The following is a 16573-nucleotide window of genomic DNA, read 5'->3' on the forward strand; positions in this document are numbered from 1 at the left end:
TTTTTATCAAAACATTTTTGGTCTTACTTCATTAAATATCAATATTTCAATAATCATACATATAAAAATGCCAAGAATGCATCTTTTGTTAATAAAAAACTTTATTAACTTCCGAATTGACATTTGAATTCAGTTCTTAAGAAAAATCCGCGAATTTTATGTGAAATTTTGCCACGTTACATTTTTGAAATTCCGTTCTCCTCGTCTTAGTGGAGCCTCGAGGGGTGAATGTGCTTAACGGACCGTGGAGCAAATTTATTCTCTGAGGCCGTTACTTCGTTACGACGGAACTGACTTTTTACTGGCAAAAATCGATTTTAGGCTAATCGTAATTTTTTTTTATCTGGCAGACATGTAGATGATTCGTAAGCCATTTCTAGAATTTGTCAATGCTCGTGTATACGGTAGAATGATACGGTTATTTGATATCCGATGGAATCATACCATAACATACATTATACACATTAAATGCATATCCTGCGTAGTAATAAAAGTGATTGAACATTATTAATGAACATATCATTTTACTTCGATGCATCGCGTAACTGATATTATCTCATTAGATTCTCTTCTACTCTCGTAATAAATACATTGAAATTAAAAGTTTCTAATAAAACTGATACTTCAACAAACATTATTATCATTGAATATGAATTTATTCGAAAGCTATATTGAATGATATTGAAATGTCTTTACTACTGCAATGAAAATTGTGCCTACACACACCCAGCAGACAATAAACCGATTTTTGTTGATTTGCAGACGTGCCTGCAGCTGTCGTCGCCGGAGCTGATGAGAAAAGTGCCGGTAGCATCAGTAACACCCCAACAACTGCTTCGAGGTCGACCGCGAGAGCCGACAGAGTTACAGCGTGTGGTTTCAAGCTGCGAGCCTACCATCATTGAACCCGAGACTAAGATTCAGCAACAAGACGATATCGACGAGGTCGAATCGGCCGCCTCGACGAGAGATAACTGTGAGTTGGTGTGGTTTTTTGCACCCACTCGCTAAAGATCCTCGAGTTTCTTCGTAATTCGAGAGCTCTCGTTGGAAGTTACTCGAGTTACGCGAACGCCAAGTCTGCAAAGATGAATATTTATATAAGCGGGTATTGTATCTCGAAAACTTGATGAACTTTCAATGAAGTTCAATAGCGAAATTGCCGGAAGGATGCTAAGTAATCGTAGTACTATCTGGAAAATACGCCGTTTGCCCAACGTCCCTTCGTTTTCTCTTCTATCCATCAACAGACACAGTCCGGTCGATTTTTAATAAAAGCGGATCGGCAAGTGATATTGCTAGCTCCGGAAAAACATCTATCGCTGGCAAAGTGTTTGCGTTGGATATGTATCCCCAGCGTGAGAATTCCGGATGCAAAGCTTTTGCCTGTTATCTTGTTGCCTATCTTTCTCCCACTTGAGTGTCTATCAAACATCCATTCACATTTATCGTCCGAACAAACGAATGTCATCTCGCAAGTTATTCGAACGCACCACGAGTTGCATTTAAACAGCCATTAGCGTTGATGAACTACGTGGCACATGGGCAAAAAGTCGCGCAATCAGTCCGCAGCAAGCGAAAGCCAATCGAACGCGCATCAATGGAAAGCAAAGAACGAAAAAAAAAAAAAAAAAAGAAACAAGAATTTCGTTGGAAATGCGCGCCGGGATTTTCAAATTGGCCGAGATAAAGTCGGCAAGGTTGGCTCTCCTGCCGGCGGGGGATTAATTATGCAGCTCCCGTAACTGTCTTCCGCACGTAAAGGGTGCCTTAGTCGTAATGGCTCCGCGAGGAGAGGAGATGCCACTACTTTCTACCACCACCGCTTGTTTCTTGCTTTGTTCGCTGACCCCATCCCCTCTTTCGAACCCCTCGACGCTGTCGTTCGGTTAGTGAGTGAATGAAACAAAGTTCAATATTTCCGTGAACTGAGTCATAATGAATTTTCGTAATTTTGGTGGACATAAAAGTATAAAACAAAGTTTACATTGCGTTATCGTTCCGATTGCTTTTGCAGTACATTCACTTTGAGCTGTATATAAATAACGAAGTTTGTGCAATGTCAATATCGAGCTTGACAATACTACAGAAACTAATTTAGCCGCGAAGTAAGTTCGCTCATCCCAGCAATAATAAATGACGAGGAAAGTTAAAACCAGCGCGCAACAACAAATTAGCGCGCGACGAGAATAACGGAAGCGCTCAGTTCATATGCCAAGTTAAGCTGCGACCGAAAGATTTTCGTTGCCACGCGAAGTTTTAGTAGTTATTTTTTTATCCCCGGTCTCTCGAACAACATCCCCAGCGTTGCGAAACTTTACGGGTAGGGTTGGGTATGCGTGCCAAGCCAGGTGAATGCATTCGGCACACATATGCTACTCTTGAAGTATGGATGTTCGGTTAAATCCGACTATTTCCAAGTAGAGTGTGCGCGCCAAAAATCGTAGACAAATTTTCCCGCGCGAAAAAACGCGATTTATAATGGCTTCCAGACGTAAAAGAGACTCGAAGCAAGCGTCGAAAATAGTTTCCTTGAGCAAAACTTTTGCAAGTTTCCTCTCGACTTGTACCTTTAAAACACTTACTCGATCTCAATCTCGTTGGCCTGTCCGCTCTTTTGATTGACTTTGAGAGACTTGCGTGCGTTATTGCGTTTCGCGAGGAGTTCCAAGTCGACAGTGATAATAGCGATGCACGAGGATGAAGTGGCAAGAAAGAGAACGAGGCCACCTGCAAAAGTTGTTTTATTAGTTCGCCGAGTAGTAGCTGAATTAAGCTTAATTTGTTGGAACTAATAGAACTTTATTAAATTTCAAATGGTTCGTACGTAGATTTTTCGTAAGTTCCATTTTAATTTATTTAAGAAATTCTCAGGAATTTTCTTGTGACTCATAACCAAATTACTCAAATTCTAAAACTAAAATATAAACTCTTCGTCGATTTTCTCTAACCTCTGTATCCGTGATACATACGACTCGAAATGCAACCAATCATTTAGTTTCATATAGCTGATACTCTATCTTTAATTTTTTTTTTTTATTTTCGTCATTTCATACTTCGTTTACAAAAAATTCTTTCTACTCCAGAGAGTGAAATCCCGTCAGAATTGCAATAGTCTTTCCGACATCACGCGACGTATATTCTATACGAGCAACGAATTGATTAACAATATCATCACGCAACAAGCGAAATAAAGGTATCCTCGACAAAACAAACATCTCATTTCCGACGATTGGTTCGAGCTTGATTTCTTTTTTCCCCTCCCTTCTTGTCTCTTTCGATGTTGGCTATCAACTAGCTCTAATTTTCCTGTCGTGTATTTTTTTTATTTTTTTTACGCACGTGGAAGGGAGAGAAAGAGAGGGGAAGGGGAGAACGCGCCGCTGCTATAATCAAAAGATCTCATCGACGGTTCGCGATACCGCTAGGCTTGTAATTAATTTACATTGGATCATATATAGAAAGATATACAGCGAGGCTGATCTCCGCGCTGACGTATGCTGTTAATTATCACTATTGATGCGGCATCAAAACTTGACAATAGCTCGAATGCAAATTAGATTCGAAACTGAATATTCAAGAGCGAAACCGCGTAACAATAGTAGTCACGCTATGAAAAAAAAAACTCAACGACGAAATATAAACATTCCTTTTTAAGACTCGCCCGTATTTTTCATTGAACTATACTGCGAAAATGCGCGAGAAGAGGCTTCGCAAAGAGTGGCCATATATCAGTTTTACGAGCGACAACAAATCACTTGTTCGCACTTCAAAAATTCAAAAGTTACGCGCCGCGGTCGCTCTTAAGAAAATCACCTTCCTAGACGCGCTACACCTACCTCCTGCCCTCTCGCGCAAATAAACGCCGACGGATTTTTGTTTTTTTCGTTCGCGGCTGTAAATCTCACTCGATAAATAGAGCTTCATCGAGAGATATTTCTCTTGTTTTACGGATCGATTGTGTCAGTGTTGCGATTTGTGCGTCGACGAGGAAGGATGAAGTTTGTCCACCGAATGTTACCTTTGAGCGTTAACGCACAATGATTTATCTGCGTTGCGAGAAGTCGAAAGTTTCCCTCCCGTGGCTTGGTCCAGGAGGCTGCCCGAAGAATAAAATTCTTTCTAATTAGAGTTGAATGATTCTTAAGAAAGTTTAACAGGTGATAAAAGTCATGTTTTATTAATAGATAAAGTTTTCGCGGAACGCAATTACCGCCAGCCCGTGCGCGAGCGAGCGAAGGCTAAACTTTGTGTTCTGCTCATAATGATTAAAAGATTCACTTTGACAAGTTCCCTCAAAAATACTTCAACGTCCGCGAAGAGAGGGGAAGGGAGACTTCACAAAACTAGCACCGCTTAATTTATTCCTTCGAAGTTTGCTGACTCAAAGTAAAAAAGAAACGATTGTCAAGCTTCGAGGATACAATTGCGTATGCGAGTGTTTGGGGCGTGCGAAGATTTTAGTTGCGCGTACAGGAAAAAAAGTTTCGCAAGAGAGAGAGCGAGAGAGGTAAATATTTTCTTCTTCCTAGGTAGATTTAACTTTTTCATCTCGCAGATTAGCCGAGCAGCGAAGTCTTGATTTCCTCCTTCCACGTGACAGCCAAAACTGGCTCTTGCACTGTGTGTTTGCGTGAGAAGTGTAGTTTGCTTGGGCAGCTGTTGTCTGCTAATTCCTTTTTCTTGCTGAAAAGTTTTTATCGAGCTGCAAAGCGAGGAAGGCTTTTTACGTGAAACTTATTTGCGAAACTGCAAATCTTATGAAGAACAGCACTATTTGGTCGTTATATTAACGAAGGCAAAGGTAAATTAAGAATTTCACGCGTTTGTTGTTTTCAAAGTTCCGCCTTCAAAGCTACACAATTTAAAAATTTTCAGCCATGTCACGGACCATAACGTATTTGCAGAGTATAAACTCGTCACTCCTTTTCAGCGCGCTTGTCAATTACCTTGTAACGCGAAAAAACGCTGATGATAACGCGGATACGAGATAACATTCCCAAATTACATTAGCATATTTTTAAGCTTCTGAAATATTCCGTACAATCATCTTTTTTTCTCGTGAAAATCACCGAAAAAACTTGAAGCAGAAAACATTCATTTCCATGGTAAAATATTTTAATCTCGCGACACACACAAAACGCGTCACACATTGCTGAGAATTTTGACACGCTTCATTATCCGCCACGGTACTCAGCGCTGCAGCGTTGGTAATCACTGCGGGCACAAACGAAACGCGAGCGCGTCACGAAGTTAATTACGGCATTCGCATGCGCGAGAACGCGCGAGAAAAAAAAGGAATTTTTTTTCATCTCTTACACAGCTCGTGAACAAATTGAAGTGTCAAACTTCGATGGGTGGAACGTGGGGCGTGACGTGTCCAAACTGAAAAGGATTGGCCGATAATTGGTCAATTCATCTCTTTTCTTTTTAATGAGTATTCTTTGTGAATGTAAATCAGATGTATACGCTGCGTAAATACGAAATACGGAGAGTTCAACACGATCATAAATGCAAGCTTACGTAGGCGTGCGTTATGCGTACGTCTGACCGTATCCGATCACGTTCTACTCGCATGCGCTTTACAAGCGAGTGCAAATCTTTTTCCGCTCTACTCGTTACTTCTACCGCAGAGAAGCGCAATGATTCCGCGTGCACAAAGGACAAAACTCAAAATCCGAAATTGTTTACGACTCGCGCGAACAGCAAAAAGCTTTTCTCATCAATTATCACGTACGCATAACCCCCGTCCTTTCGACGTGCAAACTAGTTTTCTGCGTACGAGAGAGAGAGAGAGACATATAAAAATTTTACTGTCGGACGGGATTCCGCGAAAAGAATAGTTCGCTGATGATTTCGCGTATTCGCGATGAAAGAGAAAGCGAGTGGGAGAGAGAAAGAGAGACTAGACAATTCAACGTTGCGCGAGGGAGACAAAAAAAATAATTGGTTTGTCGATGAAAACTCGCGAGAATACATTTTCGTCGTTTTTCACGAAAATAACATCCGGCGCGTGGATTGAACGAGAAAGAGAGAGATAAATGCTCGCCCGTTAAATGAGTTTCGCTAGGAAAAGCTACGTGACGGATTTTTGATGGACACGTTAAAATTGCGACTTCCTCTTGCTTGATAAAAGCTTTTAAATATCGACAGTGCGCGAGCGCAAGTATCTTTTTTATTTTCTTTTATTCGAATGTGCAGAGTTGTACGTTTTCTCGCAGTTAATGTTGATCCCAAAGACTGCAGCGTCAATGCGGGAACGGGGTTGAAAGATGAATGGATGTTTTTAATTTTTTTCGGAGAGTTGTTTTTTCTCAAAATTCATCAGTCCGCCGCGACTATTAATTTAAGCTTGAAGCTATTAAACGTAATTCTACTTTACTCAATTATCTGACAATACCAAAAAAATCCTTTCCGGGTATACTTCTTTTTAACCATAGCTGTCTGGACTATTTACGAAGCTCGATGCATTATATTTTGGGTCGCTGCTACAATTTCGCAAGTTTTAACTAGGTTAAAAAACTCAATGCTCACTTTTCAATTTCGAAAAGAAACTTTCTGCTTTTTGTTAAGAACGTTTTCCAAATACTTTCTACGTTCGGCGGTGTTATTATTGAGAAATTTCGTTATGTATTTTCGATCCCAATATTATTGAACATTTTGGAAAAGAATGCGAGAAAGATAAATTCCGCAAATTTGTCCAGAAGGCGTTCCGCGTAACATCGAGACATCGGCGTTGAGTACGAAAGGAAAAACCATTAGCGATCGATCGATAAGCAGCATCTGTCCAGCATTCGGCGCTCTTCTCGCGAAATGACAAAGCCAGGCGGGCTGCAATCACGCGTTAATTGGCAACGATGATGTCTTCGGCAGGCAAGCGATACAGCCCTCATTAAAACTTGCGCCCCTTCCTACGCCTAAGATTATCCGGCTAACAAGCACGGGATCGATTCTCTCTCTTCGCCTCGACGACGCACCCTCGGAGAGCCCGTGCGTTCGCCCACAATGTGTTTATTCGAGCGAACGTGGCTCATAAATGCCGGACAGCTGGAGGCGAGATAAAAGGTAACGAGAGACAGAAAGTCCATTGAAAGTTCTCACGTTGATTTATTTAGCGCGTGTCATCGTGAAATTCAAGCTTCCACCTCACGGATGAATGTTTACGTCGACGAGCGTTTTTATTAAATGGCTGCCATTTCTTTTCACGGAGAGACGAGCTTTGATAAATTCGTTGGAAGATATCCTGCATGAAAAATGCCTGGATATTTGGAGAACACTGCCAAGTTTTTCAAATAATGGAAAAGAAGAGAAAATATGGACAAGATAATTATTCGAAAGATTCCTGGGAATTTGGCAAATGAGCACGGAATTCGTTTGCATTTCACTAATGACTGTGGATAGAGTTTACTTTCTCTCTTTCTCTTTCTCTCTTCCTCTCTTCAATGCGCTCATTTTCAGTGAGTTCGTAATTCTATTTAAATAGATGAAATGAGTTCACTTGGTTATATGCATGCGAGCAATCATCTCTCGTTGGATTTTCACATGTGCGATATCGCATTTCGGGTCGCGAAAATCAATACTCGCCGAACGTACTTTGATCATTAATATATCTACGAGTCGACTGCTACAATGACCACGAATTTTATACTTCTCTACTTTTCCAAAACTGAAATGTTCAAAAGTGTAACGTGAAAACGACTTTTTTATTAGTCCGGTCTCTGTTGCGTGAAGCTAACATTACGTTTTCTGCGAGCACAACAGTTGCCATTCCGAAGCGAGTGAAAATTTCCCGTATAAAATGCCGCAGCAGCCGAATAAAATTGGCGCCGAGCTCGCAGCGAACAGTGGCGAGAAGCGAAAAATTAAATTAGCCTAATTGTAGCAAACGAGATATGCTGCTGATATTTACGAAGTTGATAAGGATCTCGAGTGCGCGAACGTGCGACCAATGCGCAAGGGCTGCGAGGAGATTTTAGGTGATTTCACTTGTAGGCGATCGTCAAATCGGCGCTTGATGCTTTCAATTTGAAAGGGTTGCAGACCGATCGCGGAGACGTTCTGCTTGAACGAGAAAAGAGAAATCCATGGCACCGTGTGCGGTTAGCTTTGCGAGGACGAGGGCGCTGATTTACTTGATTGTGGATTGACTTTTTACACGAGGTACTTAATGAATTTCCGAGTTTTAGTAAAAGCAGCTGCCATCAATTAGAAAGTCATCGCAATTAATTTCGTATTTTTAATTTCTGTTGATGGCTTTTCAATATTGACTCTCGCTCGATGGGTTTTCCAATATTTACGAAAGTCACCAGGTAAAATTTCAGAGAAAAAAAACTCTATTAACCGGTGATGGAAAAATTCCAGGATCAAAATGAAAAGATTTATGAAATTTTAATAGAATGACGGAAAATTGCACTGATTACATCGCTATCTAGATATTTTGGTAAGCTTGTATCCTCCCCCTCACCCCCCACAAAAACAAGAATGCCATAAAAAATGCAGTACCATTTTCGCAGTCGATTTTTTAAAGTGCAATTTCCTCCCTGCTTGAAAACAACATTTCCGTCGTGCGCCTGGCGTGGTTCTAACAAGGAGATAAAAATAATGGAGGCAAAACGTGAGAATCGCCTAATTCCATTAATATTGATCGTCGAGGCGCCACGAAAGTTGGCGATCTCGTAAAGGGCGCGACAAGATAAGCGAGAAAGAGAGAGAGAGAGAGAGAGAGAGAGAGAGAACGGTTGCGATTGCTGGGACTGCGCAGGAAACAAGGAACCCGGGCGGGAATAATAGATAACTCAACGAACCGATTTGTCTGGGTTTGTTTGCAACTTTTTTCTCTTTTCCGAGTAAAAGGCTATTGAAAAGTACGAATTTAACTGAGCTTTGAGAAGCCGGTTTAATAGATTTTTTTCCGAAACAATTTTAAAATTTAAAAGTAAGGAGTTCAAGAATTTTCTTCTTGGTAAACTCGTTAAATTTCTTAAAATACTATGCAGGTTTTCCGTGGTAAGATCGAAGATCAAATTTGAAATAGACTGAATTTTGTTTAAAACATTGTACTTTACGAAATCCTAAATTTTTAAAACATTGTACTTTGCGAAATTTTAAAGTGGTATACTTACTTTATCGAATATAAATGAGATTCAATTCGAATTTTAAATGCTTAAAAAAATGTATTTGTAAAAACAACATCGCACTTTATTACGTTCCGCCAATAGAGCATGAAATCGTGAAAAATCAATACACTCGAGAGTTACGAAGTTACAAGTCAGCAAAAAACAGCCGTCGAGAAAGTATAAAACAAACTCACAGCAAAGCAAAAGCTACTCGGGTTCGTCGACTCACCCGAGTTGTTATTCGTGCTCTCCGATCTTATTCAATATTTTATAAACTGAAAATCCCAGTGATCAGGTCCGTCCAATATGATATTTCAAGCTCATTAAAAAACTAATAATCGTCAACTGATGCAGATCAAAGCCTCGATATCTGGCTTAAAAAAATCCGCTTGTCAATATATTTTAGAAGCCAGCTACAGCGGCTGTATAGCGAAATATCGAAATTCCGATCAACTTGTCGCCACTGAAATGCCGCGTAATTAATCCCGCTTGATCGGGCGTCAAACTTCGGCTTTCGAAAGTTCGGTGTATAGAATGACGCTGCGCTAAAACTTGTTGCACCTCGTCATATCCGATTGATCGCACTCGCCAAGAAAGTCCATCGAGTTTTCGGCGGCAAACGACGACCCCTCCCCCTTTCATCAAATTAAATCAAATTAAATTAAATTAAGTTAAATCCTCTGGTTATCGCGATCAGAGGATATCCAGACGATGCGATAACAATGATGGATCATGTTCGTGGCCTTTGGCGACGGTACGGGAGGTGTCAAACGCCACGCGCTAGAGAGGGATTATTAATGTTCGCTTTCCTGCGATGCGTTTTTTGTCTCCGAGAGGGTAGCGCGGGAACGGCGCTATCCGCGACTGTTTGATGGGCGTTTCATGGTTCGTCAGGTGCAGCTGTCACCTTTTTTTTTCGTTTCCACGGACATTTGATTTATCTCTGCATTACGCTGCAAATACTTTTCTCGATTGAGCAATTAGATTACGGCGCATTTATGCACGCACGAAACTTTATTTAACAAATGTGGTCGCGTTCATCGCGGTTAAATTTTATCAACGCAAACGAACTCCGGCAGAGCCATTTTGATATGTACAATTAAATCTAATATAATGGTCGGAAATAGCTCGCTTTTCATGAAATTTACGAGTTCGCTGGCCTTCAAAAGTGAGCACACTTGCGAAATTGAATGTTCAAGTATGAGATGATTGAAATATCTACTTTAATTTAGGAAAGTGTGTAACGCACTTCTTCTTTACGCAGATTTAAGCTCACATTCGTACACGCGAACTTCCTCAAACAAAGCTGCTTTTATTCATTCTAGGATAGCCGCGTTCTAGACCTCCGCATAGTTGGAACGACTGGCGTTGTCGGTGTGGTTTTCCGCGATTAGAAAAAATAAAGGGGGTGGGAGAAGCTTAATCGACATCGCGTACATCGCATCTCTGCACGCTGGAGCGTAAATTGAAAAAGAAAAATCCGTCACTCTCGTTGACAATGATTTAGAGTATACGGCGCCACGGATCCCGCGGCAATCTGCAAGTAGATGGAATGATTAAGACGCGCTGGTCCGCCCAGTCTCCGTAACAGGCGTCGTGCCGTCGATGCACCGAGGCCAACCAATGATTTGAATAACTTAGTTTGCCGATGGACATGCCCGCACGGCCTTTGCTTACCGGGACGTGCTGTCACCTGCAGAGACTTAATCTGCAAAGGTACACAGACTCGGGGCGTTTGTTTGAATTCCACGCACTCCAGGCGATAACGTTTTCAACGCGTAAACGCTTCGGATTTTTCTTTTTTTTTTTCTAGGTTATTGTTGGCTTTTTTTCAACGAAGCGCTGCTAGGAGAGGATATATATCCGCGAAGATAATATTTCCACGCCGCGGTTATTTGTTTACAGCATGCGACGCAGCACGCGGAATAGAAAACACCAAGCGGTGCTAAAATAAAAAAAAAATACGTATGGTTCGCGTGGGAAAACATCCCGAGTAAATAACGAGGAGCCTTGCGGTGCGAAACTCCATCGTCGTTACGTTGTCTTCGTTCTTTTCCTCTTATTTTATTTTATTTTTTCATTCCGTCGGTCGACACGGTGCAATTTCTCGGTTTTGATATGCTTTCTATTTACGGCCGGCCAATCGCGCGCAGATTCGATTTCTACATCTTGCTGTTGGCTGAGGCTTTCGGAGAAAATTTGCATCGACTATTTACTCGGGCGTCGTCATTTGAATACATTATTGCTTGTGTTTGCTTTTTTTTTGCCTATCTTATCTATTCGAAACGACGGCAATCAGCTGAAATTCGATTTGCGCTCTTAGAAAGGTTTTTTTTCAATTCGTTTTTCGTTCTATTTTTATTTTTAACTATACAAAATTGAACAGATTTAATTTCGAGAGAATAGACCCTCGAAAAAAGCCGTAACCATAAAAGGGTAGATCCAATAGGATTTGATCAACCTCGGAAACGCACTCCATTCAATTAACTCGCAATAGCTTTTATAAAATTAAACATATCTAGACAAATTCAGCGCGTAATTACGTATCTTCGCTTTCGCTCAACTTTGCCGCTCTCTCAAATTATGCTTGGCAAGTTACCAGATTCGAACGTGTAATGCGTGTGCTTGACTACTCGAATTATACTCGACCCCGCCCATCGTATTTACATATCCGCATCACGTACTCAAAATATCATTTGGCCAAGTTTTTGTCTCGTTAGAACGGTGATATATTGGGGTTCAACCATTTATTTATAATATTATCGCTCTCAATCTCGACGAAAATGCTTTTTCATAATTTGTTAATTTCTACGGTGACAGGGAGATATTGTCGCAGCATTTGTACTGTTGGAGATTTACTAACGAGGCTAATCCCAACGAAAACGGGAATATTGTTACCTCTTTCGAAAATAAAATGAATATACATATGTATATCCTTTGCAGTCGGTGAGGCGCGCAGTGTTTCCAATTAAAATATCTTTCGCAGAGTGCTACTGAGCTCTCTAACCCCTTTGGCGAATCAAAAGCCACGGAAAATTGGTTCGATCGCTTCCAGCGCGCGTCTTCTTTTTTCGAGCGCAGAAATCAGGGCATGTAGCAGCGCAGCCGATGGGGGATTTCATTCGGCCTCTTTTCTCGCGCAGAGGCTTATTACCGGCGCGCGAGATTAAAACATTGGAAAATCCGCCTTTTTAGTCTCGATGTTGCCTCTCTTCTCTTCTCTCTCTCTCTCTCTCTCTCTCTCTCTCTCTCTCTCTCTCTCTCTCTCTCTCTCTCTCTCTCTCTCTCTCTCTAGCCGGGTTTATTCAATCTTATCTCTTACTTCCCAGGGGCCTTTATTCCATTTCTCTGTCTCGGTTTCCTCTTTCTCTCTTGCTATTTTAATTAATTACTGCTTAAGCATTTGGGACGACGTCTTGACATCTTTTCGCGCGAACGCGAGCCTTCAGAATCCAATTTATGTGATGACATTTTATCGAGCATTTCATTTGATCCACTTATTTCTCTTTTCCTACTTTCTTTGTACTGACGTGAAATAGACACATGATTTGCTCGCATAAGTCTGAGGAAATTGATTCTATTTGTATTCATGGACAGAGAAACTAGAGAATAGTTTTGTTACCCTCCCTTCTCCCACACACATGCAAAATTAGCCGTACGTAAATCTTTTCTTTTAAATTTTATAAAGTCTTTTACGTCGCGTCACGTGACATTAGATTTATCGAGTGTAAACAGTATAGTTCACACAGTTTTTGTCGCATTTGGATCCATAGAGCGGGCTATAAATTCAGAGAAATGGCGAAACCCACTTATCTTGATTGTATCAATGGAGCGTGTGCTGCGGCGACACGCACACGCACGCACGCACATTTTTTTATCCGGCGGAAAATGAATATTTAATGCGACTACATCACCCTAATCAAGAGTCGTACGTATGCGTCACACTTCAAAATTATACTCGTGCAGTTGCCGTTGTCGTCTCTGACAATGCATTCGAGTTTACAGATTCCAAAGTACAATTTATGCAATTATGTATCTGTTCTACGAACGCATGAACACTCACACGCGAAAAGCAGCAAGCGAAGAAACGCAAAAAGAAAGAAGCACCAGCGCATGTAAAACCCATAAAATTAGCGATAATTAACAACAAAAATCCTTTTTACCCACAGAGAGAGAGAAAGAGAGAGAGAGAGAGAGAGAGAGAGAGAGAGAGAGAGAGAGAGAGAGAGAGAGAGAGAGAGAGAGAGAGAGAGAGAGAGAGAGAGAGAGAGAGAGAGAGAGAGAGAGAGAGAGAGAGAGAGAGAGAGAAGCAAGCCTCATGGGGTTCGTGCGCTCGTGGATTAGCGCCTGCGGTGCGCCTCACACAGCCAAGATAAATTATGCACTTGATTAATGGAGCGAGTTTGCGCGCGGACTTTCTTCACTGACGCGTCACTTGCACTTCGTCAATCCAAAATCTTTGCGCTTTTGGCATTCGTCCCTAAATGGCTTCGGTATTTGCCATAATTTTTTTCGTTTGTGTTTACGTTGAGTTAATCGAGGCCTTCGAATGATATTGAGGTTGAAGATTAACTTTTTAATAAACTCATCGGAGCACGCGGAGACTGTGTTATTGACGGACATAATGCTTATCGTGAGCACAAAACGCGTTTCCAAAGAAACAAAGGTTGCATCCTTGAAGTACCTGATTTCCTCGGCAAGTCGTGTCAGTACTTGGCAAGATTGGCAATCCGAATGTTTGTGGAGTCCACTATGGACAGACGAGAACCACGGCTAGTCACTTCGTCGACTCATGATATTTCCAAACGCACAGTGACATATGGATAAGTCGATGAAGCTTAGCTGAACTGGTCCGTAAATGCCTTAAATCTCACGTCGCGCTAGAAATTACAAGTTTAATTGCGCCACCGAAAATACGGTTAAGCTCGGCAAATCGAAAGTTTTATCATGGCGGTCGCGCCGCGCCTCGAACTTCCGCGAAAAGTGCAATGAAAAAACGCGCGGGCGCCGGGACAGCGGCAGCTTATACGCCAAAACGCCATGCCTGACATCGGAAAGAGTCGACGTTGTAAACACACGAGTGCATTACAGACAAATCTACATGGAATCTGACCTGATCCCCGTGCCGCGACCGTAAATTCCTCGTCCCATTTGCATAAGCGCGCATTTCACGTCGGCTAAACGCTCCGCGATCAGCGCAAAAATGCGCACAATTGCCGAGAGCCATTATATGCCGGCGCGCGCGCTGCTACGTGATAACGTATACGAGTGGCGTGGCGCAGGCCGCGCACTCTTTTTAATGGGCTGACGCCGCCAACGAAATACTGCAATTGCCGCTCTACCACTCGCTTTTTCTGTTCTTATCCGCGCCGAGAGGCCTTTTCCTCTTGCGCGCGTTTGGCTGCTGGATTTGTCAGCTTGTGATTTCTTTTGCTTTTATTCTTGATTTTATGTCGCGACTCCTTCGAGTGTCTACGTGTTTGCATAATTGTTTCACAACGGTCAATGGTAATCGATTGGATAAATGTGAAGAGCTTTTAAGCATTCTCAACGGTATTTGAAAACGCGACGTTTTGCTGGACTTTTATTTTCAGTTTCAATCTGTGCACGTCGCAAATCAAAATAGAACATAAAAAAATTAGATTGCATAAATAGAACGTCACAATGAATATTCCGTCTGACGAATTGTTGTATCGTATTACTTAAATCGGTGGGAATGTGGCACACTTTCGCCAAACATTAAATTACCAAGTATTTATGCAGATTGCCACATAAATTTACGTTCGAATCAATTCAATTTTGAAATCAGTCGCGCACTCGCGAAAAAGGGAGTGCATTTTTTTCTCGTGTGGCGATTGTCGAAACGCGCACGTATGTTTGCTCGTCGCAAATTCATTAAAAGCCATCCCTCTCTTTCCGCGCCAAAATTGCTTTCGATCGCGAACGCCAAATCAAACGATCGTCGATCCGGCAGCAGCAATCGCGGTCGTCTGCGCGAACTTTTGATCGATAACGCGTCCGAGAAAGAGGTCGGTATAACTGTGGGCCGAAGCCGCGCGATAACTCACAAGTATGTTCGCAGTCGAAAAAACCGGGCCAAACACTCTACTCCCTGGAAACTTCGTGTCCTCGATTTCTCTCTCTCGCTCTCTCTCTCTCGCTTTCTCTTACTGTCTATTTTTCTCCCGAAACTGAAATAATCGCGCTGCAATTTGTCGCACGACTCTTTTTATATATATCGAAAAGTTCGTTAAACGAGTTATCGCGGGTTTTGTAACTCGTGTTTATTTCTTGCGGGCAACGGTCGTTTATAATTCACGCTGGGTTGGAAACGAGTGGCTGCCACACACCGACGAGCGAGGTTTTCCGATAATTATACGACAATCGCAATGCCGCACAGCTTTGTTTAGCGATATTGCTTGTTCTCTCTCTCTCGCTCTCTCTTTCTAGCTCTCTTACTCTCTCTGCGGCTTGATTTAATTTGGCTGCACTTTTTTTCTGTCCAGTAACCTCTTGATTATGGCATTGATAAATGTACCCGCGCTTTCATTGATTAATTTATTATTGAGTTTGATATGCTAGTTTAAGGTGTAATTTCATAAAATCAGTGACCGCTGCGCAAACTGCCATTGAGTATACAAAAGCAGCTGTGCTCTCGTGTTGTGAATCATTTGAATATTCAATATAGAAGATGCGAGAGTACAATGCAAATCAATCTGTACGAATATTAATCCGGTGGAATGAAGGCTTGTCAAGAGTGCACGAGAAAAATTTTAAATTCATGATGCACGTAATCTCGGCAATCTCGTACTCGTGGATATTTGATGACCGATCGTGAATATGACTGAACTGATCGAGCGACAAATGCTTGATCCCTCAGGCGAAAAACCATCGAAACCCAGGCACGCCTTGAGATCGCTCATCATTTACACCCAAAAGCTAATCCCCCGCTCTTCGACGTCGAGCAAAACTCTACAGGCGGAATTTTTAATTAACGTACGAGTAGTGGTTAATCGCAAGCGCTTGATTAGCCGCGTGCGCGGAGGGAGGTTAGTTTCGGTCTCTTCCTCTCTCTCTCTCTCTCTCTCTCGTGTTGGCGATCGTTATATCCGGATTACGCGCGCTCGCGGGAGCTTGCACGAAAATCACGCGCTCCCCCCGACTCGCGCGTATACGCGTATTATCGTGATATCCCCGCAGCGTGTAAGTAGATTAGCGGCCGAAACGCGCCAAGTTTTCAGGGAAGACATAGCCTCGATGAGTTTTTAAGTGGGTTTCCCCGGGAACGAGATCGTACTCGGGCTAAAACTAGGCTCGCGTATCGATGTGCAGCTCGAGGATCTTGAGGACGGTGATGATGCCGCGGCCGATGTTTACGATATCCCGGCTGACTTTTATTTTCCGTATTGGCTTTGTTGCGCTTTCCCAGCCATATCCAATATTTACTAAATGCGTTG

The 16573-nt window shown here is 42.1% G+C and overlaps 1 protein-coding gene across 1 annotated transcript in view; it reads left to right on the forward strand.

Annotated features, from left to right (window-relative positions):
* Positions 1–16573, forward strand: part of LOC131673369 (dipeptidase 1-like) — a 37051-nt gene that overhangs the window by 5385 nt on the left and 15093 nt on the right. The window contains exon 2 of the mRNA XM_058951299.1: positions 763–976. Within this exon, the coding sequence (XP_058807282.1) occupies positions 763–976 (214 nt within the window). The remainder of the gene's footprint in view (positions 1–762; positions 977–16573) is intronic.

The sequence above is a fragment of the Phymastichus coffea genome, unplaced genomic scaffold (genome assembly GCF_024137745.1).
Source record: "Phymastichus coffea isolate CEN01 unplaced genomic scaffold, Cenicafe_Pcof_1.1 PCOF00174, whole genome shotgun sequence".
Lineage (NCBI taxonomy): Eukaryota > Metazoa > Arthropoda > Insecta > Hymenoptera > Eulophidae > Phymastichus > Phymastichus coffea.